We start from the raw sequence: 23902 nt of genomic DNA, 5'->3' as shown, positions 1-23902 counted from the left end.
ATTGTGAGGCATGTCAGCTCTGACACTAGTTCTGGGTGCAGCCATCTGGTTATCTTGTGACCTGGAGTGGATAAAGTCAAGAACTTTTAGGAACAAGGGACATTTCTGGGTCCAGGTATCACCACATAGTCATGAGGATTGCAGGTGGTCTGTGAGAGACCCCACATAGCCGTCAGGATTGTGGGTACTCTGTGAAAGGTCCAAGCTATGCATTTCTATAACAAGACAGCCAAGGGCCTGTGGACTCGTGCATTGAGAACTTGGGTAATACAAAATGAAATGGAGAATTCCCATGGCCAGTCACAGGGTGTCCACCAGGGATGAAAAGAATGCACACCTCATCTGATGAAGGAGGGAAGGATATTGCAGCACCACCTTACAGGGAATTCTGGTGGACAGAGGTGGTTTCACATGACTCCCCCAGTCACACCAGAAACTAGGATTTGAAGTCCTGTTCCTGGTGCCAGGCAGGACCACGAGCTGATTACTTCCTGTGTCTAGACATCCAGTTGATCACCCATGCGCTTTCTATGATCACCTTTTGGGTGGACAGTTTCCTGTTTTATAGCCTGCAACTCTAAGGCTCCCAGGAGTTACATGTCTATGCCTTACAAGAGGGCTGAGTGGGAAGATGTTCCTTGAGTCTGTAAGACCTCTGGTCTGGCCTTCTTAAGAATCCACTCGTTATTAGACCCCAACAGTGAAACAATAAACAAGCAAAGTAGCAGCTAAGCTCCCTCTCTAGGTGTTGGTCAGTAGCCTGGACTGCATCCATGTCAGCATCCAGGGGTACCCAGACAGCCTCCCCCAGTCCTCTCTACCTTCTGCCTTCTCTATGGAGAAAAAGCAACAACTGCAGCCCACCCAAGGAGTCGGGCAGGGGGCAAGCTGATAGGGTGGGAAGGAACGGGGTGGAGACCTTGGGAGAGCACTGTGCACAAATACGTTTCCTCTAGGGCCAATACCAGCCCCTGGTGTGATCTCTGGAAATGTGACACGTACTCACCCTTCTTCCAGCTTCTGGACTGTGGAATGAAGATGCAGCTCCCAGACCCATCACTTGTGAGAGACATAGCCAGCTGCTCTTTCAGGCTGGCCCCTCAGCCTCCTGGACACCAGCACACAGATCAATCAGTTCCAACACTTCCCACAGTGCTTCTCGAGTTTCACACCATGGGGATGATGTCATGGCAGCCGCTGCCTGAGGAAGGGAAGAAAGAGGCCCCTCTGTTTCAAACTTGAAGGCTGGGACAGACCAGCTTCCTGGCACTGGGTGTTGGAATTCCTCTTGCTAGCTTCAGGAATAAGAGGCCAATGCTTTCATTCCAGAGTTTGGAATGAAGATATGTCTAAATATATATAGGTATTTATGTGTGCTTACTATAGAAGCAATCTATCTACCCGCCCATTTGTCCATCCATCTATCTATCTATCTATCTATCTATCTATCTATCTATCTATCTATCTATCTTCATCATCATCATCATAATCTATCCATCCGCCCCCCTACCCACCTATCCATCTCTATCTATCTATCTATCTATCTATCTATCTATCTATCTATCTATCTATCTATCTTCATCATCATCATCATAATCTATCCATCCGCCCCCCTACCCACCTATCCATCTCTATCTATCTATCTATCTATCTATCTATCTATCTATCTATCTGCCTGCTTACTATAGAGGACTTAGAAAAGACAGACAATAGGAGGAAGTAGAAAACATTAAAAACCTTACCTTGTACTTCCTTCTGGTATTTTTCTACCACATGTCTCTACTTACAGTCTCTACAACTCATCAAATTATCAATCAATTGGATGATCAATCAATTGATCCATCATCCATTTGTCATTTCCTTTCTTCCTTTCCTTCTTCCATTCAGCCTCTTACCCACATATCTATCACCCATCCATATGTCTACCATCTATTCACCCATCTATTCATCCATCCATATATCTACCATCTATTCACCCATCTATTCACTCATCTATTCACCCATCTATTCACCCATCCATATATCTACCATCTATTCACCCATCTATTCACCCATCTATTCACCCATCTATTCACCCATCCATATATCTACCATCTATTCACCCATCCATATATCTACCATCTATCACCCATCTATCACCCATCTACTCTTATTGAACCATAGGTAGTTGTTATCTCTTAAGTGAGGAAAGTGGTATTTTCATATGGTTTAACCTAATGTCAGCGATCTAGTCATCTTCTCTTTTTTGGACATCATGTGCATTGATATGCATTTGTGCCTTCTGTAAGCTGTTCTGTCCCTTAATGACATTTCTATGGCAGTATGAGAACTTTTGTACTGAAATTTCTGGCAGCAAGGCAGCTGTGAAAGCCATTGGTGAGCAGGCCAGCTGAGGCTACCCTCTGTGGAGCATAGTCTGTGGGAATGAGTGTCTCACATGCCCGTCACTTCCACTGTGCTACAGTGTGGGGTGTCAGTATAGTGATTTTAGGTGACACAGTGTTCCCTGATTCAGTGTCAGGTGACACAACTTTTATAATGAGCAATGTGATATCTCCAGGGCAGCCTGAAGTCCAGAGATGGGGCCAATGCTGAGGGCAAGTAGACTTTGCCTGATCCTGCCTTGGCAGGTGGACTCTCAACTGGTCCTGCCTTGCTATGTGGTCCTGGATGAAGATGGGCTTCTATTTGCTTAGCTATGGAATGAGGCTACATGTGGTGATTACTTTTCTGGATATGAAAGTTTGTCCAACAGAGGCTTGGCCATCTCAGCCAGGGCTTCTCCAGGAGAGATCTGCCCACCCACTTTCCACTACTGCAGAGATTAGGCCAGTTAAGCACTGCCCCCCTCCCCAATTCCTAGGGTGACCTGTTTAAGTTGAGAGGATGAAGATGAACATGGATGGATCTTAACAGAATGCTCAGTTAGGCCTACTTCAGGGACATTGGGATGTTCTGAAGTTCTGTTGAAATTTAACTGGAATGTGGGAAGGGACACATGCCCTAAGTGGGCTGCTCAGAGAACAGTGATGGACTGAGCATGTGGTCACCAGTTCCTGGATAGGGATTTCATTTTCTATGTGGACTTAGGAAAATCTCAGTTCTGTCCATGAGCAAAACACCCAGGATGGGACAATAGGGCCAAGGAAGACATACTCTCTGCCCAGATACACAGGCTCTGCTTTTCAGAAATGGGTCCTTGCTGGTTCTGTGAATGGAATTCTTTGGTCCAATGAGCAAAGGAAGCTATTTGTGGACCCTGATGGTCAGAAACCTTGAAAACACCAGGAACTGCTTCTATACTTGACAGTAAAGTAAAAAACAGTCAGGCTGTAAAGGAACGTGCTTCTTACTGGAGGACACAGATGTGCATATGGTATGACATGCGTAGTGTAAATTGTATGTGTGAGTGTATGATTGTGAGTGTGAGAACATGAGTGTATACACATGTGAGTGCTTGCATATGTGCCTATGTATGTTTCTGAGTGTGCGTGTGTCTGTGTGCTGCTGCAGGGTGGGGGAACCTGGTGACTAGACCAGCAGACGTGGGCATGAGCCTTCTGGGCCCCTCCTTCTACACTAGCACTCTGGGTCCTACAGTTGGCCTGGAATTATTTGTCCAGGCTCACAGACTGCTGCCCCTCCCCATTTGGCCACCACATTTGAGCAATGGTCACTTCAAGATGGATGAACCGCTTCATGGAGCCAGGGACCTGCATGCCGAAGCTTACCCTCTCCACACATGGACTTTGTTAGTTACCCCTCCTCCACTCCATGTCCATCCAGTGTTGTGCCCTGGTGGTCAGCCCCTGCCCCACAGCCAGCCCACCTCCACTTCTAATTGGGCCGCAAAGCTGTTTAATGGTGTCTGAGCGTCTGCAGGGCTGCTCGGGGCAGAACAATGCACCATTCATGTCCCAAACAGAACACTAGTGATCGGACTAATATCTTTAAGCTAAAAAACAAGACTTAATTGGGACAGATGCTGCAAATTCCAGCGCAAAAGCCCAGCTCCCCTGTGATCTGAACCAGGCATGTGCCAGGGCTTCGATTTTAACAGTGGCTTTTACTTTTTTATTGGTATGCACAAAACCCACTAATGCTTTGTGCAACAGGCCAGTGGTGGGTCTCTGTGGAAACCTCCGTGGGCGCAAGGTCTGTGGAACCTTGTGGCTGGCCTTGTTGTTTGGGTGGCAATAAAAAATGCCATGTGGTGAGCAGTTTCCCTATGGAAACTGGTGGTCTCTTCCCTTCCTTCCTTAGATCACGGCTCTATGACTTTTGCCCAAACAGAGCCTTGGCAGAGCCTTCTCCTGTGCTGGATCTTCCCAGCATGCTTAGGGGCTGTCCATCTTCTTGGATGCAGCCTTCTCATGCAAGGAAGCCTCCTGTCCCCTGGTCACTGGCTGAGTTCTTCACCATAGAAGCCACCACTCTGATGACACACTCCTACCTTTTGCTCTATGCTATTTGACAACATACTCTCACTTTTAATATATTTCCAGGAAACTCTTAGAAGCCAGCTGCTGATTATATTTTAGACACAATACTTGTTGAACACAATATTATTTTCTTTGCTTTCTATTTTTCTTCCAGAGAAAATGAACTGTAGGTGCTAGAGAGATGGCCCAGTAGTTAAGAGTGCTGGCCACTTTTGTAGAGGACTGTAGTTTGGTTTCCAAGACCCTCATTGGGTGGCCTTCAACTGCCTGTAACCCAGCCCCAGAGGACCCAATGCCTTCTGGTTTTCATAGGTAACCACACACATGTGCACTTCCCCATGCAAAACAGACACATATATACATAAATAAAAATAAAATAAATCTTTATGTTTAAGAACTCAAGCCAGTGACTCAAAAGCAATCTTGCTCAATCCAAACTCCTTCAGCCAATGGAAGTTAGTGCTGCTGGTCCTGGCTTATCTCAGGCACATTGAGAACACTGTTAGAAAGGGTGAAATGAGTACATCTTGCTGCCAGTGAGGATGCTCATTTGCTAGAATTCCTGAGACCCAAGAGAGCTGTTAGTGGGATTCCATTGTCTCATCAAAATTTCCATTGGGGAATCTCATCTTCAAGAAGAGCCCATCCTTTATCATCCATCCACTCATCATACACCTGTCCATCTACTCTTTTATCCATTCATCCACTTATTCATCTATACATCAATCTATTATCTATCAATCAATCATCTATTGGTGTATTTTTAAGAATGCATTGATCAGGTCTTAGGGTCACTTGTAATGCCTGTCAAATTAGGGATGCTTTATACTTAACACAAACCAGCATGTAATGCCTGGGTCTGGGGCCTGTGGTTTGAATCTGTTTGTGATACTGGGCAGTTTCTCATAGTGTTTTCTCTGAGAAATGCCCCCTTTCAGGGGCTCTCCAGCCTCTCTGGCCTCTATGTGCATGTGGTACTAGCCCAAGGCAGTCTTTACCGTCATTTTTCCTCTGACAGTGAGGTTGAGAACTTTCTCTCACCTGTTCCCCATCTGATCATCTCCACAGAAAGACCCACCAAGACTTTTGTTGACTTTCATGGGGTTGGCTGCTTCCTTTCTGCTCACGGTCTCTGTCAAGTCCAGACATGAACCTTGTGCTGGCTTCATTGCTTCAGGCTTCTGCACATGCTCCAGCTTCTTTTAGCAACAGTGTCGTCAGTGGATGTCTTTGACTTTTGTGGTCCCATCTATCAGTCTTAACTTACTGTCAGTGCTTCTACTATCTTAGCCTGTCCAAGGTCACAAGCATTCTGTGACCCTACCCACACCATTTGTGCCACATTTCTTTCACATCTAGAGCTACGATCCATCATGTACTTTTCACCTGTGAGGTCAGGGAGCTCTCCATTGTTTCCCCTTTCCCATGTCTCTCCAATGGGCCCAATCTTCTCCCTGCTATTTTGCACTGCCACCTTAAGCAGAATCCATGAAAATAAGTATCCATGTTTCTAGACTTGATTCTGTCCCCTGAGTCTTCATGGACAGGATCAATTTGGGTGGAGCCTGCTGCTCTCAATACGGAGAGGGTGTGTATTGTAGTTCCATGCCCAGATCACTACAGCTTGGATACCACCCACCTGTATGTTGGTTTACAGGTCAGCAATCAACTTTGGTTTTTGCTCAGGACCACAGGGGGCAGTGTCAATGTGAGGTGGGTGGTGTTGCTTGCTGAATTCCAGGATCTTCTTTCAAGCTTTTGTGGCTATCAACCAGCTTCTGTTCCAAGATCTCTTGGTGTTTTAAAGTCCTTGCTGTGTAGCCTCCCATGTGTTCAAAGCCACTAGAAGGGCCATCCCTCTTGTTTCTCATATTCAAATATCTTCCACTGAAAGACCCCGGCCCATCTTTAGGGGCTCATTTAATTAGGCAAGGCTGTCCCGAACAGCCCAAGAGCGCTCTCCCCATCAGCTGACTTGGCATCCTAATGGCATCTGCAAAGCCCTCTTGTTCCTCTCAGTATTTTTGTGGGTGTTTTGGGGTGTACCTATTTTCTGCTATTCTGTGGGGCACCATTCTGGGGAGGCTGGAGCTGAGAAACAAAGCTGCAATTATATTCAGTCTCTCAAAACAGCAAAAGATCTGGCTGTGACCTTAGGCTACACCCAGTCTCCCCAGAGCCACTTGCAACAATTGGACTAGTAGGGTGAACACTGTCCAACTTCTTAGCTGCATCTTGTCCTTCTGTGTGTTCCAATTTTTCTCACACCTTCTATATTATTGATGTAGGGTTGCAATTATGCATTATCTTAGAGCAGACAGCTGAGAACGAAATCTCAGAGAAGGGTAGGACAAAGAAGATTCCCAATTCCTCAGGTGACGTCAAGCGGGCTGTGACAGTTGAGGAGGCCCTCTGCCCAAAATGCAAGTCAGAGAGAATAAGAACAAATATCTTCAGAAGGAAATCTAATTAATACTCATGGTACCTGCCTTTAACTATACTTTCTAATGTTGAGCTAGCCTTGCATTCCTCTGTCAAGTAAAGTTCTGCCTTTCTGCCTTTTGAAAATGTTGGCCTGCTTAATTTTTAACTGTTTTACTTATTATTTAAAAAATTCATTCCCATAAATAAATGTGCATTTCTGATGCCATACACTAAAGGAATTTTGGCCACATTAAATAATTTAGAGGGCTGGGAGGTGGCTCAGTGGTTTACACTCTTTGCTTTCACAGAGAATCAAGGTTTGGTTCCCAGCTCCCACATGATGGCTCACAAACGTCCATGGGATCTGACACCTTGCTATAACTTTTCGAGATGTCAGACATGCAGGTGGAGTAGGTATATACATGGAGGTAAAATATTCATACACATATAATGAAATAGATGGATCTTTAAAAATTAAAAAATAAGGCCAGACAGACTCTGGTGGCACATGCTTTTAATCCCAGCACTTGGAGGCAGAGGCAGGGGAAACTCTTGAGTTAGAGGCCAGCCTGGTCTACAGAGTGACTTCCAGGATGGCCAGGGCTACACAGAGAAACCCTGTCTCAAACAACTCTCAAATAATAATAATAGTAGTAGTCAGTAAGTGGCATTTCATTCTATTATCCAAAAGTTTATTTAGACTGGGGCTTTATATTCATTTAGTATCTTAGAGACTTTTTAAAATACTGTATTATGGAGGGTGTTTTAATTGCCTTTAGGGTCATAGGCCCAGTTATTTACACTTCTCTTTAGTCAGTTCTTCTGAACAAAACTATGGACTTCATTTGCGTTTCATCTGGTTCCTGTCTGATACACTTTTTCTGTGCCAGCATTTAGTTCTCATGTTCTGCTGGCTGCTTCCACCTGAGAGGTCCTTCTGTTTTCCTCAGGGTTTGTGGATGTGTTACTTACCCTGTATCCTCCTGACTCAAAGACTTAGAAGACAACTTAACAGAGCATTCCTCTTGGCTCATGGTTCCAGAGCTTGGCTGCATGCACTTGGGCAGAACGCTGTAGCAGCTGGAATGTGTGGAGAAAGTTGCCCAGAGTGAGGTGTGGACTGGGGCCAGGTACCACCTTCTACAGCATGCATCCTTCTTCCAGACATGCTCCACCTCCTGCAGTTCCCCAAACACCGCCAGCTAAGGAGATGGTAGAGGACATCCCACTTCCCACCATGCCCATGGCCTCTGTACTTAGAAGAGTACAAGTCAGGTATCGTGAAGAATGTCTACAAACCGGACTTCATTTCATTTTTTTAGAATTTTGTGTTTATGGATTCAGGTCAGGAATGTCTGAGAACATCATATCCTGGATGTGAGATATCACTATGTCCTTTGGGTATTTTGACTTTGACTGTAGGTTAAGGTGATATCTGCTAGATTTTTTTTCTATGAAATTAACTATTTTTCTACTTGTAATTAAAGGGAGAATATTTTGAAGGTATTCAAATCTCCTTTTTTTTTTCTTAAAAAATTTGCCTACTAACTCCACTGGAGGTTATTTGCCTACAATAATTTTTTAAATAAGGTGTGTGTGTGTGTGTGTGTGTGTGTGTGTGTGTGTGTGTGTGTTTGAAAAGGCCAGAAGAGAGCTGGATTTACAGCAAGTTAGATGTAAGATTCAAATCCTCTGGAAGAGCAGCAAATGCTCTTAATTGCTGAGCCACCACAACAGACCTTATTTTGGAGAGAGAGAGAGAGAGAGAGAGAGAGAGAGAGAGAGAGAGAGAGAGAGAGAGAGAGAGAGAGAGACTAACTGTGTGTCTATATTTTGGCATGTGTCTGCCAGTGCAGGTGCAGGAAGAGGCTAGAAAGGGTATCATGTCCCTTGGAGCTGGAGTTATAGGCTGTTGTGAGTTACTTGATGTGCTGGGAACCAAGCTCATTTCTCCAGACCCATTAGTGCAGTTTTTAAAGGAGATTTTTGATCCCAGGCACGCCTTTAATTCCAGCATTTGGGAGGCAGAGCCAGGTGGATCTCTGTGAGTTTGAGGACAGCCTGATCTACTGAGCAAGATGCAGGACAGGCACCAAAACTACACAGAGAAACCCTGTCTCAAACCCCTGCCCCCCCCCCCAAAATGGGAGATTTTTGAATTACCATAGATTGTCATTTGCATGCCTTGATTGCTATGTTGCTGGCAGGGGTGGGGGGTTGGGGGGTTGGGGGTTAGGGAGGGTACAGGCATGGGGGTTGTTGCTTCTCTTGTTTATTCATCATTCATGGATTGGTTGGGATTTTCCTCCTCTGAGTTTTAGCCCAGCTCTGTCACTGTTGCATTTATTTCTCAAATGAACAGCTTTGGCCAGTGAGAGCGCTTCTTGATTAGGTCCTGTGTTCTTTTGACACCCCACTCCATTAAGAAATCAATTTCTGTTAGCACCTTCCCTGCTTGCTGGCTTCCTAAGATGTTTGTGTTGTTCGTGTTTCTATCTTGTACTTTTAGAATCCACCACTTCTCCATGGACTTTCCCCTGATCAACTTTGTTTCCAGAAGCTGGAGATCATACCACTGTGGTTAAAGCTTTGCGTGTGTCTCCTAATGGCCCACTGCACAAGTGGTGCACTTAATGGGGGGAGCCTGGTGGAAGGTTCTTAGCTTAAGGGGCAGAACCTGGTGTAAGATCCTTAGCTTAAGGAACAGAGCCTGCTGGAAGGGCGTTCCCTCAGAGGGGTGTGAAAGGGAGCCAAGCAATTCTAGTGAGAAGTGCTATGTGTTTATTCCAAAGGTATTCCTACCCGGCCATTCTGCTTCTCACTTCAGGGTGTGACTCTTCCCACTGTGCGCACTCTGCCATCCACCATGAGGGCTTTCTCACTCTCCGCCTGTGAGCTAATCAACCTTCCTTCCTTAGGAAGTTAGCCTGCCCCAGGTGTTTCCTTAATTGAGTTTGTATGTTCTTGGGATATACCCCACTAGATGACAAGGAATAAGAATCCTCTGTATTGCTGGGCTTGAGTTGTTAGTATTTTTCACCAATGAGCAGGAGGAATTCTGGTCTACAGTCCCTCCCTCACCCTTTGTGTTAGCCTGCTTTAGCCAGCAGGGTAATTTTGACTTTGTGAGTGAGTTCTGTTTTTATCTCTTTGCTTTCTGACAATTAATTATTCAGTGCTCAGATGTAGACATCTGATATCTTTGAGTTTATTCTACCCAAAGTTAAGCTTCTAGAATATGCAAATGATTTTTTAAATTGATTTTGGAAGTTCTGATCTTAATTTGCTCAGTGTCAAGTTTACCAGCTCTATTGTTAGTTCAAATCTGCTGTTCACTTCATCTAGTACATTTTTTCAGTTATTATATTTTCAGCAATAGAATGTGATTATTTATTGATTTATTGTTATTCTTTACTTGGTAAGGCATCCTTCTCATTCCTTCCAGAATATGTTAAGATACCAGTAAGCCACGAGCCATGTGGCAACTTATAGATGAATAGAAATGGGTTAATTTAAGATATAAGAACAGCTAGCTAGAAGCCTGAGCCATTAGGCCAAACAGTTTAAATAAGATAAGCTGCAGTACTGTGGAGGTTTGGCGGGACCGGAGAGAAGCACTCCAGCTACACCTTCCTTTAGTCCTTTAAACATATTTAATAGGTGTCAAAGTCTTGCCTAGTAAATTTAGCATCTGACTTTCTCAGGGATGGGTGCTATTGAGTGATTAGAAAAATGTCTTCATTCATTAGCTATATTGTCCTGTCTGCTCCAAAGTTTCATAACTTCTTGTTGAAATATGGACATTTTGAGGAATATATCGTGGAAGCTCTAGAAACCATGTTTTCCTCCCACACTCCGGAGTTTCTTGTTTTTTGTTTTTCTTATTTGGTTTTGTTGTTATTTGTTTACCTGGTGGAGTTCCTGTGAGATCTGCTTTCTTTATCTTGTGTGACTATTGAAGTATCTGGTAACTCTGCCTAGTTAGGGGCCAGTTAATGTTTGGGTATGAATTTCTTTTCTTTTTTAAACATTTTATTAAGGGTGGTGGTGGTAAGCAGAAGCACGTTGTGGCACATGTATGCAGGTTAGAAGCTGACTTCCAGGAGTCTGCTCTCAGCTTCCCCCTTGTTGAGGCAGCCCCGATACTTGGAGTTTCTCCTGCGCTGAGTGGATGCCTCCATACTCAGGCTATCTGACTGGAGAGCTTCTGGAAGATTCTCCTACCTCCACCTCCTATCTTGCTGATGGAGGTTGGAGTGCTGGGATTACAGATGTGCACTCCCACATCTGGCCTCTTCCAGTGGGTTCTGGGAATCAGTCCTACATCACCAGGCTTTTGTGACACACGTTTTTATTGTTGAGCCATCTCACCAGCCCTAAGAGATTTCTTGAAGTGAGAAGTCTTTCAGGTTTTAGTGAGTGGGACTTTAGTCTCCTAGAAGGTTGTAACTCTGACTTAGACTCTAGTTCCTGCTTCTGCAGAATCTCAAGGTCAGTCAGAATTAAGAGATTAATTAATTTTGATCATTTTTTCTCCAGCATTCTCCTTGATTTTCTAGAGTTATAGGATTTTGAGTCTTTAGTCCACTATTCTGGAAGTTCTCTTCAGGAGAAAATTTAAAACTATCTTACTATTATTATTATTATTATTTTATTATTTTGTATCTATGGGAGTTTGTCTGTACCCCACATGTTTGCAGTGCCTGTGGAGGCCAGTAGAGGGCACTGGATTCTTCTATAATTGGAATTAAGGCAGTTGTGAATGGCCATGTGGGAGCTGGAAATTGAACCTGGCTTGGAAGAACAGACAGTGCTCTTAACTGTTGAGCTATCTCTCCAGCCCCAGGAGACATTTTCAAAATTCCTATCTCTGTGTCAGCTTTGTCCTATTACAGGGGAATATGTGAAACAAGTAAGTAATAAAGAGATATAGTTTCTTTAGCTCTCATTCATAGAGGCTCAGCTTCAAGATCAGATAACCCTATGGTTTGGGCCTCTGATGATGACCTCAGATGGCAGGCAGAAGCACACACAGGAAGTGGTCATGGCTTAAGCCAGGAACACAGAGAGACCAAGAGACTGAGTCCAGGGCACAGCCCCAGTGAACTAAGCACCTCCCATTAGCACCTTGCCTCCTAAAGGCTGACAGCACTTCCCCATGCTGACACACAGGGACTAAAAATTTACATATGGACAACTCATTACACCCAGACTGTAGCATCATCTTAGTGAGAGCCTGGCAGATAATCCTTCTGGTCACATCCTGCTCTGGGGGCAGATTTTCTAGTAGCAACACTTTGCTGAGGTCATTGTAGGAACAAGAGCTTTGTGTAGAAGTCATAGGTCTGACTTTTGCCCCTTGAAGACTGGAGGTCTCCCTATCCTAGGAACCCATTCTAAGCCCCGTGTACCAAGACCAACATCTGGGAGCCAGCCCTAGGCAGCACAGTGTTACCTCACACAATTACTACTTTGGGCCATGTTATTCATTTTGAGCCCCTGGAAATTTCCATTACTCTTTTGCAAGCTCAGCCCTGCACTGAAAGATGCACTTCTTATTTTACCTGGCCATTCTAAGCTTGCTCTTCTCAAAATGGGAGTGTTCTCTGGCCATGGTGATTGAATACTCTTAGTGAAAGGAACTCCGTGTTTTAAAAGTCACACAAACATCCACACTGATATCAAAACATGACATGTGCCAAGAGCACTGGGTGCAAACAGGAGACCCTGATTCTTGTACACTACCTCAGCCACCTCGAGTCTCTCCAGAGGTTTCCATGGTGTGAGTGTTGGGGCCCATCTACTGACAGGGCTAGAGGAACCTCCACAGTCCCAGGGTCTCTGCCGATCCTGATGGGGCCTGCCCTTCCCAGAACAATGCTCTGTACCCAAAGAGAGATGTTGGGGCCCAGGGTAAGGACTGGCAGATATGACATCTGCCAGGGTGCAGAGGGTAGATGTTCAGAGGCTAGACCCAAAGCACAACAGTGACAATGTTTGTCCAGGACAACCAGACCAAGGGAATTGTCAGAAGGAAAGATACCCTGTGAGCAGACAGGTGAGGCAGCTGACCCTGGAAATCAGTGATTCCAAGTTGGAAGTGATAGTGAGGACTAAAGAGATGGCACCCAGGGAAGCCTGGGACAATATGGAAGGAACACATCTTATCTCATGGAAGTCATAATCCAGCAAGGCACCAGGGTCAGAGTGAGCATATCCTCCTTGTTGTCCATGTATCTTCAGAGTATCAGGAATTTCCCAGTAACTCACAGATACTCTGTCCTATTTAGCATTCTATGGCTGTGAAGAGACACCATGACCACAACTCTTATAAGGCAAAACATTTAACTGGGGATTGTTTGTAGTTTCAGAGGTTTAGTCCATTATTGTCACATTGGGAAGCATGGCATCACGCAGGCAGACATGGTGCTGGAGAAGTAGCTGAGAGTTCTACATCTGGATCCACAGGCAGCAGGAAGAGAGAGAGACTCTGGGCCTGGCTTGAAATTTTGAAACCTCAAAGCCCACCTCCAGTGACATACCTCCTCCAACAAGGCCACATCTGCTCTAATAAGGCCACACCTCCTAATCCTTTTTTAAGTAGGGCTACTCCTTGGTGATTAAAAATTAAAATATACAAATCTGTAGGGACCATTCTTATTCAAACCACCACATTCCACTATAGACTTGTAGCCAGATCATAATGCTAAATGCATTCAGTTCAACTTCAAAAGTCCCTATAATCTACCACAGTCTCAACATTGTTCAAAAGTTCAAAGTCTCTTCTGAGACTCTTTTAACTGTAACTCTTGTAAAATCAAAGTAAAAAAGCAGATCACATGCTTCCAACATACAATGGTACAGAACATACATTACCATTCCAAAAGGGAGGAAAGGGAGCACAGTGAGGAAATAAGGCACCAAAACAAGACCTAAAACCAGCTGGGCAAACTCCTCTGTGGCTCCATGCTTGATGTCAGAGGGCTCTTCAGACCTCCAGCTCCTTTCAGCTTTGTTGACTGCAGCACACTTCTCTCTCTTGGGCTGGTTCCACACCTAGTCGGCAGCTCTCCTTGGCAGATATCCCATAACTCTGGCATCTCCAACATCTCCAAGGCAGTCCAGGCTTCAACTTCACAGCTTCATGCAATGGCCTCTCTAGGTCTCCATGCAGGGACACCCTTAACATCTGCCTGGTCTAAATGGATTTCCTTAGTTGTGGAGAGAGAGAGTCTACAACTCCTTTCTTGTATCCTTGACTCTAAAGCCAGAACCGCATGGCTGAAGCTGCCAAGTTTTGCCACTTGCTGGGGCTGGAACGTGGCCCCATGGATCAATTACATCTGCATCAGCTTTCTGTGGTTGATGGTTTCTTTCACTGCTGAAACTTTTCTTTATCCCTTTTCACAAGTCGGAAGCTTGGCTGGGTGGGGTCTTGCCCTGAAGTCACCACTAAATCTGTGTTAGTCAGGGTTCTCTAGATTAACAGAACTTATAGAATGAACCTCTCTATATAAAAGGGGGATTTTAAGAATGGCTTACAAGGCTATGGTCCAGATAATTCAACAATAGCTGCTCATGAACAGAGGTCCAAGATCCAGTAGTTGTTCAGTCCAAGAGGCTAGATGTCTCAGCAGTCTTCAGTATGCATCTGAATCCCAAAGAATTAGGCTAGAATACCAGTGAAGGAATGGGGTTGCAAAGAGCAAAAGCTTCCTCCTTCCATGTCCTTAGATAGGCTTCCAAAAGAAGGCACAGCCCCAATTAGAAGTGGGTCTTCCCACCTTGAAAAATCTGGATTAGAAGTGGATCTTCCCACATCAAACTAAGCAAAAATCTCTCACTAGTGTGCCCCTGCATGTTTTGAGTTCTAGTTAATATCACATGTAGTCAAGTTAACAACTGAAGATACCTATCATGCACCATTACTCTTTTACCCAGCAGTGAATGGGAGACACTGGGTACCCGGTTTCACTTTCTGCTTTCCCCGTCCGCTGCCCTCTACTGAGCTTAGAGAGAAATAGTGTGAAACAGCTAAGCTTTAGGTCCCAGGGACAGGTTTTGCTGAAACATAACTGCTAGGTGAATTGGTAGAAGCTGCCAGCAGAGGGACATGTCCTCTCCCTTCTAAACACTACCATTAGCCCTCTTTCTGGCCAAGCATATCCCTAGAAATAGCAGGTGTTTTAGACATCTATGTGTTTTAGACATCAGGTGTTATTTAGACCCTTCCATCTTGGAGGTACCTGTTCTCTCTGCTTGGAGGGGTCTGGTGAGGATCCCAGAGCCACCACAGTGAAGATTCCATGTTGTTTTTTCTCACTAGAGAGTCCCTGTTATTAATTATGACTGTTTATTCTGACAGTTCATTTTTGTGGAAATCTGTCATTCTTGCCAACAGGAAGGGGCTGCTGGCATATCTTTTCTCAGACATGAAGACACAGGGTCATTTATCCAGAGACTGCTCCTGTAGAAAGACCAGAGTGGGAGCAGTGAGACAGGGGAGAGAAGCCTTATGGTCTCAAGCACAACAGAAGCAAACATCTGTTCATTTGTCTATCTGTCTATCTGTACCTCAGTGACTAGTCAGGTTTTGGCTGTGCACTTCTCTTGGGGTGCATAACTTCCCAAGTAGCTGTCAGTTGACAAGAGGTGGGAACCATAAACCATTGGTTCCCAACACACCAACAACCAGGAAATGAAGTCATTGGTCCAGGAAGAGCCTTGGCTGATGCCCCAAGAACATTGCCCACAGTTGTCTGTCCCTTGTCTGAGGTAAAGAAGAATCAAAAGAAAAGGGAGGAAGGAGGGGGAGGAGAGGAGGAAGAAGGGAGAAGAGGGAGAGGTGTGTGATATGTCTGAGTTGGTAGAAAGATGGATATTTGAATGAATAAGTGGATAGATGGGTGAGAAGATGAGTCGTGTAGGTATATGGATGGATGGATGGGTGGGTGGGTAGATGAGTAAATGAATGGATGGAAGGGTGAATTAATGGAGGGATGGATGAGCAGATTAATGGGTATATGGGTAGGTAAGTATGTGTATGAAAGGATAGATATGGATGGATGGGTAGATGATGGATGGATGGATGGATGGATGGATGGATGGATGGATGGATGGATGGATAGATGGGTAGGTAAGTGGGAGGGTGTATGGAAGGGTTGGTGGTATACAGGAAGATGGGCAGGTGGGTAAGTAGATTGGTAAGTACATAGATGATACTAGTTGCATCTCTGAGACTCAGAAGGGCTTAGTTGCCAGGGAACATACTTTGGGCCTGGAACCACTTGGGAGTACCCAGAGCATGAAGTGGGAAAGTAGCTTTCTGTGGAGCTATCTTACAATGACAGTGTGCATCCTGCCATCTGAAGGGTCACCCTGCTCCTGCGGACATGTGGACCAATCCCTCTACAAGAGGATCTGGCTACCAGATGTTAGGTAGGCACTAATGAGCTCAGTCTGCTGGTCACTAATTGGCTGAGGCTCTGGGGACTAGAGATAGATTAAACCACAGATGATGATGATGGTGATGATGATGATGATGATGATGATGATGATGATGTTGAGACAGACAGGTAGGCCTGTCTCAGGGCTCAGGGGACCCAGGCACTTCAAGAAAGACTAGTGGGAAGGCAGGGGTACTTGGAAGGTATGTGGCTATCCACTCCATATAAATGCCTAGCACCTTTTCATGTATTCCAGGACCTGCCCACCTCACACCATGACCTTCAAATGGGAAGTAGTGTCAAAGGAAGCAAGAGAAGACTGCTATCACCACAAACAGTAGAACAGAAACAAGAGCATGTTTGCTGGATGGAAAGGGAACAGTGGCCCTCCAGGGTGAGCACTGGTGAGGGAGATGGCATTATAGCCAGTTTGTCCATAAACTTGTTCAAGCGATTTATGAGGCTTGGCTGGCTTAGGGTAGGGGCAGCAGACTCAGGCAGCTTCTAATTGGAGCCGGGAGAGGAGAGAGTCTGTGTTAATGGCAAACACACCCTCACTGTGGCGGCCCCCTGAAACGGCACTACTAGCCAGCGACCACATGTTTCTTTCTTACTGATAACACATACTTGCAGTGACAGGAAGACCGGAGGGTCTTGGCCACAATAAGGAGCACACAGTCCTTCCAAGACATACCAACCCTGGGACTCAGGGTCAGAGCGTTTCTGAGATGGAGTGCTACTACTCACATCAAGGATTCTATTCTAAAGAGGGCTGAGGAGGTTCCCACCACCTGAGAAGCACGTGGAATTTTTGCCCTGGGGCAGCTCCAAACCTGCCCAACGTCACGTTCAGAGGCTATGGCTCATAAATCCACCCATTTTTATTTTCAATGGCCATGTGATGTTACTTGAGGGGATGCCCTTGGCTGCTCCATGGCAGGGTCTTCAGGATCCCCATCCCCCAATTCTTTGTCTCTCACTCAGTTAGACACTGGTGTCAGGATAGAATGTTTGCTGAGCCTGTGCCATGTTCTGGGCTGAGCCTTGCCCTCTCTGGACTCCAACATAAGACCCAGATAAGATGATCAGCCAGCCAGTCCCCAGCATCCAGGAATCCCATCTGGTGCCTGACAAAGGTCCACTCCTGGCTGAAAGGCACCGTCCCAGTGTGAACAAGTAATGCTGTTCCTTGGACCACTCAGCTGGGTGTGTGGAACCCTGGTAGCCACAGCTGTCCTGAGACAGAGAGGAGACGGCATCATACCAAGGGTGGTGTCTCTCCTAGGCTCAGCAGCAAGACATTTAAGAAAAGGGGCTGGACATACTCAGATGGCTATCCTGAGGCTTCTTCCTGGACATTCTGTTCACAGATGTTTACTCCAGGCTACAGATTGGCTTTCTCAAAAGCAGTGGATTGAGAGACAGGGATTGACCTAGAGGGTCTTAAGTGATAGTTCAGTTGACAAGGTGGTAACACTCGAGAACAACACCCTGAGACACCCTAAGGTTGTCCTCTGGCATCCACATGTACCCACCCACACATGCATGCACACATACACTTGTACCCTTACACTATTTACACATGTGCATACATGTGAGCACACACACACACACACACACACACACACACACACACACACACACACAGAGGGAGCAGTTCAGAGGATGAGGAACTGAGAGAGCTGGGAACCTAACTTGGAGACTGAGGAGGAAGCCACATCTGGGGAGGACACAAGGCTAGGCTGCCTGTCTATACTTGTGTAAGAATTGGCTGGCCCCTTGGACACTGCTATCATGTGCTGTTATCTTAGCAGGGTGCCAAGGAGCCTCAGCACGCCATAACACCCACATGAAAGGAAAGAGTCAGAACTCTCTCTCTTGTGCCTCCCAGGAATGCCAAAACCTGAGTTAGCTGCAGCCACTGAGACACACATTCATCACTGCCCCAAGAGCCCTCTGCCCCAAGCACTGTTTCCTCTTCTCCCACCACAGACCATGTTCAGATCGAGAAAGCTTTATCACTCATTTGGTTTAGTTGGAAAGACATGGCAATGCCTAAGAGATGAACATGTGGGGATTTTGTAATGCAAGCAAGATGGAACCCCAAGTCACATTATTCTACCACCCACCCCCATGGCAGCCAGATAGGAATATAGTTCTGAAAATGTGGGACTTTAAGTTTTAGTATTCCAACAACAAGAGCAAATGATCGGATTATACAGAGTTGGGTTTAGGTAGAGGACATAATCAGTTCAATAGTCATGGCCATTGGGGGCCTTTCCAAGGTCAAGGCTGCCTTGCTGGGCACAGGGCAGAAGGGGCCTTTCATAAGCAGAACATACTATTGCTGATTAGACATATCATCTCCCAGAGGCAATATGGCACCCACAAGCATGCAGGGCATCTTCACCAAGGTGTTCTCAACCCCTGGAAGAGACCTGGTCTGAAGACTTCAGGATCTGGCTTTGCAACCTCTGTGGGAGCCTCCTTCTCTGGGGACTAGGCATCTATCAGGGGCCTGACCTCAGCATTGCAGAGCATGAATGGCCATAGGACCTATGTTTGTGTCTGACCTGGGACCCTGGCCCACTATGGGCGACTATGAGGGCTCTCATGTACCCATCCCATCTCATGGTCTTGATGGGTACAGGGCTGAGAGAGTTGTAAGCAACCATAGAGCTGGCATGGTGAACATGGATTTCTGAAGAGTGAAGATCTCTCTCTGCAACACCTCAGCATCCATCTGTGTTGGATGTTTTCCTCTAGGGGTCCTTTGAGGCAAAGCCTCTAGTGACCACCAAATTTTCATCGACATCCCCAGCAAGGTCCAGTGGTACTGAGAAAGCCCTATCTTTAAGTATACATCCATACTGCCAATGCATGACACATATCTACTACACATCCTCGTGAGCTTTCACATTGTGTTCTATATCATGTCTACATCATGTGTCTGAACAACACAGACTTGTGACAGCTTTTCTTAGTAATACCTGATGATGGATCAGCAGGGTCAGTAGGGCATAGAGACTCTAGGAAGGGTGTGGCACCAGGAGGTGAGGCTTTAGCAGAACTTTCTGGGTGGAAGAGGAATCTGGCTTATCTGTGTCTTTGCACACAATTGGAAAGATGAAGCTACCTTTCCAAGGCCCTCTCCATCATAAGAGAACAGGGAAGCTGTGCCAGGCTCAACCCTTCTGTATTCTCCCAAGCTGAGTGCCAAGTAGAGTCTCAGAGCCTCATGTCTGTGTGTTTCTGAGGCCACAGCAAGTGGCTCCCATCCACATTCCCAGACTTGTTCTGAAGCCCCAGTCCTTGTTTCTGAGAACCCTTCAATGGGTATGCCTTTACTGTCCTGTGTGTCTAGACACACAGGTGTGCCAAACTTCAGAGGGGCCACCTTTGTATGAGCTGGTAAGAAAATGAACTAGAGATCGCTCTTGGGCATCTTAAGGTCATCAGAGAGAGATGAAGGACCCTGCCCTAGACCGGAACGGAGACAGAGAACCAGAGTCAATTAGACAGAGTGAGGAGACATTCCTGAGGGCTTCCTAGAAGAGAACATATTCAAAAAGGAATGTTCTGAGGGTCTGCTAGACATTGCCCATAGAGCCTGGGAAGGGAAGTGTCATCCTACACAAGACAGTGCCCTCAGGCTGCCTCATTGCATAAGGAGGCCTCTGATGTGAGATCCCCAGGCCTCTCAACATCACCATGACTTTTTCTGCTTATCTTTCCCTTCAGAGAACACAGGGGTTCAGAGCCCCACCACAGACTCTGACACCCACTGCAGATGATTGTTACTTCATCTGGATTATTACATATCAGTCAAGCATCCTTGAAAAGGCCTTGCAGGTCAAGGCCACCTGAGAGGAGAGCAGGCCACCAAAGCAGAATGGAGGGTTCCTGGGCACTGGGGTCAGTCTGCTAGCTGTGCTTGGGAGACCTCCAGCAACCCTGGAATTCTGTGAACTTCCAGAAAACCCATTGTGACACGAGCTGGCCCAAGAAGGCTCATCTGACATTTCTGTGTCACTCAGAAGGGGTTGATGAAGACATGTTTAACCCACAGGTTCTAGATTCTCCTGCTGTGATTTTTGACAATGGATCTGGGCTCTGTAAGGCAGGGCTGTCTGGGGAGATTGGACCTCGTCATGTCACCAGCTCTGTTGTGGGGTACCCGAAATTCAAGATGCCTTCTACAGGAGCCAATCAGAAGAAGTACTTTGTTGGGGAGGAAGCCCTGTACAAACAGGAGGCCCTGCGCCTGCACTCCCCCATTGAGCGGGGCCTGGTCACGAGCTGGGATGATGTGGAGAAGCTCTGGAGACATCTCTTCGAATGGGAACTGGGTGTGAAGCCCAGTGAACAGCCCGTGCTCATGACGGAGCCTTCCCTGAACCCAAGGGAGAACCGGGAGAAGACGGCAGAAGTGATGTTTGAGACCTTCGACGTGCCTGCCTTCTATCTGTCAGACCAGGCAGTTTTGGCACTCTATGCCTCGGCCTGTGTCACAGGCCTGGTGGTGGACAGCGGGGATGGGGTCACCTGCACTGTCCCTATCTTTGAGGGTTACTCCTTGCCTCATGCAGTCAGCAAACTTTACGTGGCTGGCAAGGACATCACGGAGCTCCTCACTCGGCTCCTCTTGGCCAGTGGGAGAGCCTTTCCATGCCCACTGGACAGAACCCTGGTGGATGACATCAAGGAGAAACTATGCTACGTGGCCCTGGAGCCTGAGGAGGAACTCTCTCGACGGGCAGAAGACGTCTTGAGGGAGTACAAATTGCCTGATGGGAATGTCATCTACATTGGAGACCAGTTGTACCAGGCTCCTGAGGTCCTGTTCTCTCCAGACCAGCTGGGCACCCATGGTCCAGGGCTGGCACAGATGGCATCCAACAGCATAGCCAAGTGTGATGCTGACATACAGAAGACACTCTTTGGGGAGATTGTCCTGTCAGGGGGCACCACGCTGTTTCAGGGGTTGGATGACAGGCTCCTGAGGGAACTTGAGCAGCTGGCTTCCAAGGGAGTCCCCATCAAGATCACAGCACCTCCTGACCGCTGGTTCTCCACATGGATTGGGGCCTCCATCGTCACCTCTCTGAGCAGCTTTAAGCAGATGTGGATCACTGCTGTAGATTTCAAGGAGTTTGGGCCATCTGTGGTCCAGAGACGGTGCTTCTGAAGAACTCCATGCTTCCAGTAACCACACTGTTCCTCACAAGGGACACCCATGGGAAGTGAGCTCACCCATGGCCTCAGCGGCATATTCAAATAAAGATGAATGGTGAAGCATTTGGCTGTGTCAAACTTGGTTCATTCTCTGAGGCAGAAGAATTGCTTTGGGTGAGTGTGAGTGTATGGGTACACATATGCACTTGCATGGGAGTGGTCACTTGTGGGTGGGTGCAGTGCCTGTGTGGACCTCAGGTATCCTTCCTCAGGAACAACCTTGCTTTCTGAGACAAGAGTCTCTCACTGGGACCTGGTGCTCACCAATTAGGCTAGGCTGGCTGGCCAGAGGTCCTCCTGCTTCCATCTCTCCATGGCTATGTGGCAAGTTCTTTGCCCTAGCAGAATCCTTTCTGACTTTGTGGAGGCTCTATCCACACCCCTTGTCCCTGCCCTGTCTTTAGAGAGAGCCATGCTGCTGGCCAGCTGCAGAGGCCAAAGGCTCTATTCGACAGAGCTGGGGTAGGACTGTCAGCTTCCTGACAGGTCTGATGCCACTCTGTCCTGGCAGTTCAAAGAGCCCTCACCTGGAGGTCCTCCTTAGGCAGGACAGGTTTGTCCTGAGGCCAGGCAGCAGCACAGTGTGGAGCCTCCGTCCTCTGCAGGGGATGGTGGCCATGAATCTGGGAGCAGATATCAGGGGTTAAGGGCTCTCTACACCTCCATGGGTGATTGTGTTTGTTTTCACTTTCAAGGATGTTTATAGCATCGTTGTTTGGAGGCAAAATACTGAAAACAAAGTTAATGGCCATCAGTAAAGTAATGGTTGAATAGCTGATGCGTGAAGGGAATTTCTGTGGACTTCTAAAACATAATTGGTGGAGAAATGGAAAATACAGAGAAATCCTAAGATCCCCTCCCCGTCCTTCCTGCCCTTGTGTGTTCATGTGTGCCGGACATATATATGCACAAGGAAGCCAGAAGTCAGTCTTGGGTATCATTCCCAAGGAGCTTGTTCACTTTGCATTTTGAAGCAGTCTCTCATGGATTTGCCTGGAGCTCACTGCTTTGGTTAGACAGGCTGGACCTCCATAGCACTGGGATCACAATGCATGCCTCCATGTCTGACTTTTTAAAAAATATTTTAGATATATTTTTAGATATATGTATATGTGTGAGTGATGAGTATCACATCTGTGCCTGATACAGGAGAAGTTCAGAAGAGGGTGTCAGATCCCCTGGAACTGGAGTTATGAGTTGTGAGACACCAATGTTGTGCGACAAAACTTTTCCTGGGGAGATGCTACACACAGGTCTACTCACCCCAAGACAGACCAAAGTACTGATACCACCAAAGACCAACTTGGTGAACCATGTTTTATTGGGGTTACTTACAGAAATATGGGTGAGGGATTACTTACAGGAGCAGAAATGACGCAAAGACAGCTACATCATTAAAGCCCACCCCAGCCAAGGTGACAGCTCACAAAAGCTGGGAACCTGAGTACACTGCACAGCCTGCAGGCAGCTCAACAGGTTGGAGAGTGTCCTTTCCAAGTGACTGAGTTGACCTAAACTTCTTTGTGGCAGCTGAACTGGTTTTTGCTTCTTCCAGGCAGCTGTCTGGTCTCCAGAATCTTCTTTGCAAGCTTGGCTCTTTTGATCTGAGGATGACTCTTAGCAGTCTTTGTTCCTTCCTCGTCGGGGTGGGGCTTAGTGAGTCTTGTCCATTTCAGGGACTTCCTGAGACCATTTTGAGTTGTTTACATTCTTGTTTAAGGGGCTTTCCCCGAAAGTTAAAATATTTCAGTCTCCAGGAAACTACTCCACAACTATGTTGGTACTGGGAATTGAAGCCATGTCCTCTGGGAGGGTAGCCAGTGCTCTTAACTACTGAGACATCTCTCTAGTCCCTCTGTGTCTGACTTTTTGTGTGGGTACTGGGGATTGAATTTGGGTTCTCATGCTTGTGTATAAACAACTTTACTGACTGGGCTATCTTCGAAGTAACCCCACTCCTTTTTAAAAAGAAAACTGTAATGTTCTCCCAAGCATAGTAAACTGATACTCATTTGCACATGTATCATCTATCTTAAAAGGAGTTCCCTAAAGACAAGGGGAAACACTGCAGAAGAGGACTTGTAGGGCCAATATAGTAATTGACTGTTCACATGAATAAGCCTTAAGTCACACTAGCTGATGTGGTATTCCAGGCACAGGCAGGAAGGAGGACAATATTTGAGTGAGAAGGTATTCCATGTGTGGACAGCATCCAGTGTTCCATACTCTACAGTGTGTCCTGCCTTGGAGCTTGACTCAAAGCACCTTCAAATCTCAGCTGCTCCTCTAGAGGACAGCTCAGGATTTGGCAAGTAGAACTCTCAAAAGCATGTTCCCTGGGAGACTCAGAGGCCC

At 46.4% G+C, this 23902-nt stretch overlaps 1 protein-coding gene across 1 annotated transcript; it reads left to right on the top strand.

Moving 5' to 3' along the window:
• The first annotated feature begins 20183 nt into the window (after positions 1-20183).
• On the top strand, positions 20184-21608 carry Actrt2 (actin related protein T2). Its single transcript, XM_036177381.1, has one exon. The coding sequence runs from the start codon at positions 20367-20369 to the stop codon at positions 21498-21500; it is 1134 nt and encodes a 377-aa protein (XP_036033274.1). The 5' UTR covers positions 20184-20366; the 3' UTR covers positions 21501-21608.
• Positions 21609-23902: the final 2294 nt, after the last annotated feature.

This window comes from Onychomys torridus, chromosome 2, assembly GCF_903995425.1.
Source record: "Onychomys torridus chromosome 2, mOncTor1.1, whole genome shotgun sequence".
Taxonomy (NCBI): Eukaryota; Metazoa; Chordata; class Mammalia; order Rodentia; family Cricetidae; genus Onychomys; species Onychomys torridus.
The sequence above is the reverse complement of the archived record's forward strand: the minus strand, read 5'-3'. Positions and strand labels throughout refer to the sequence as shown.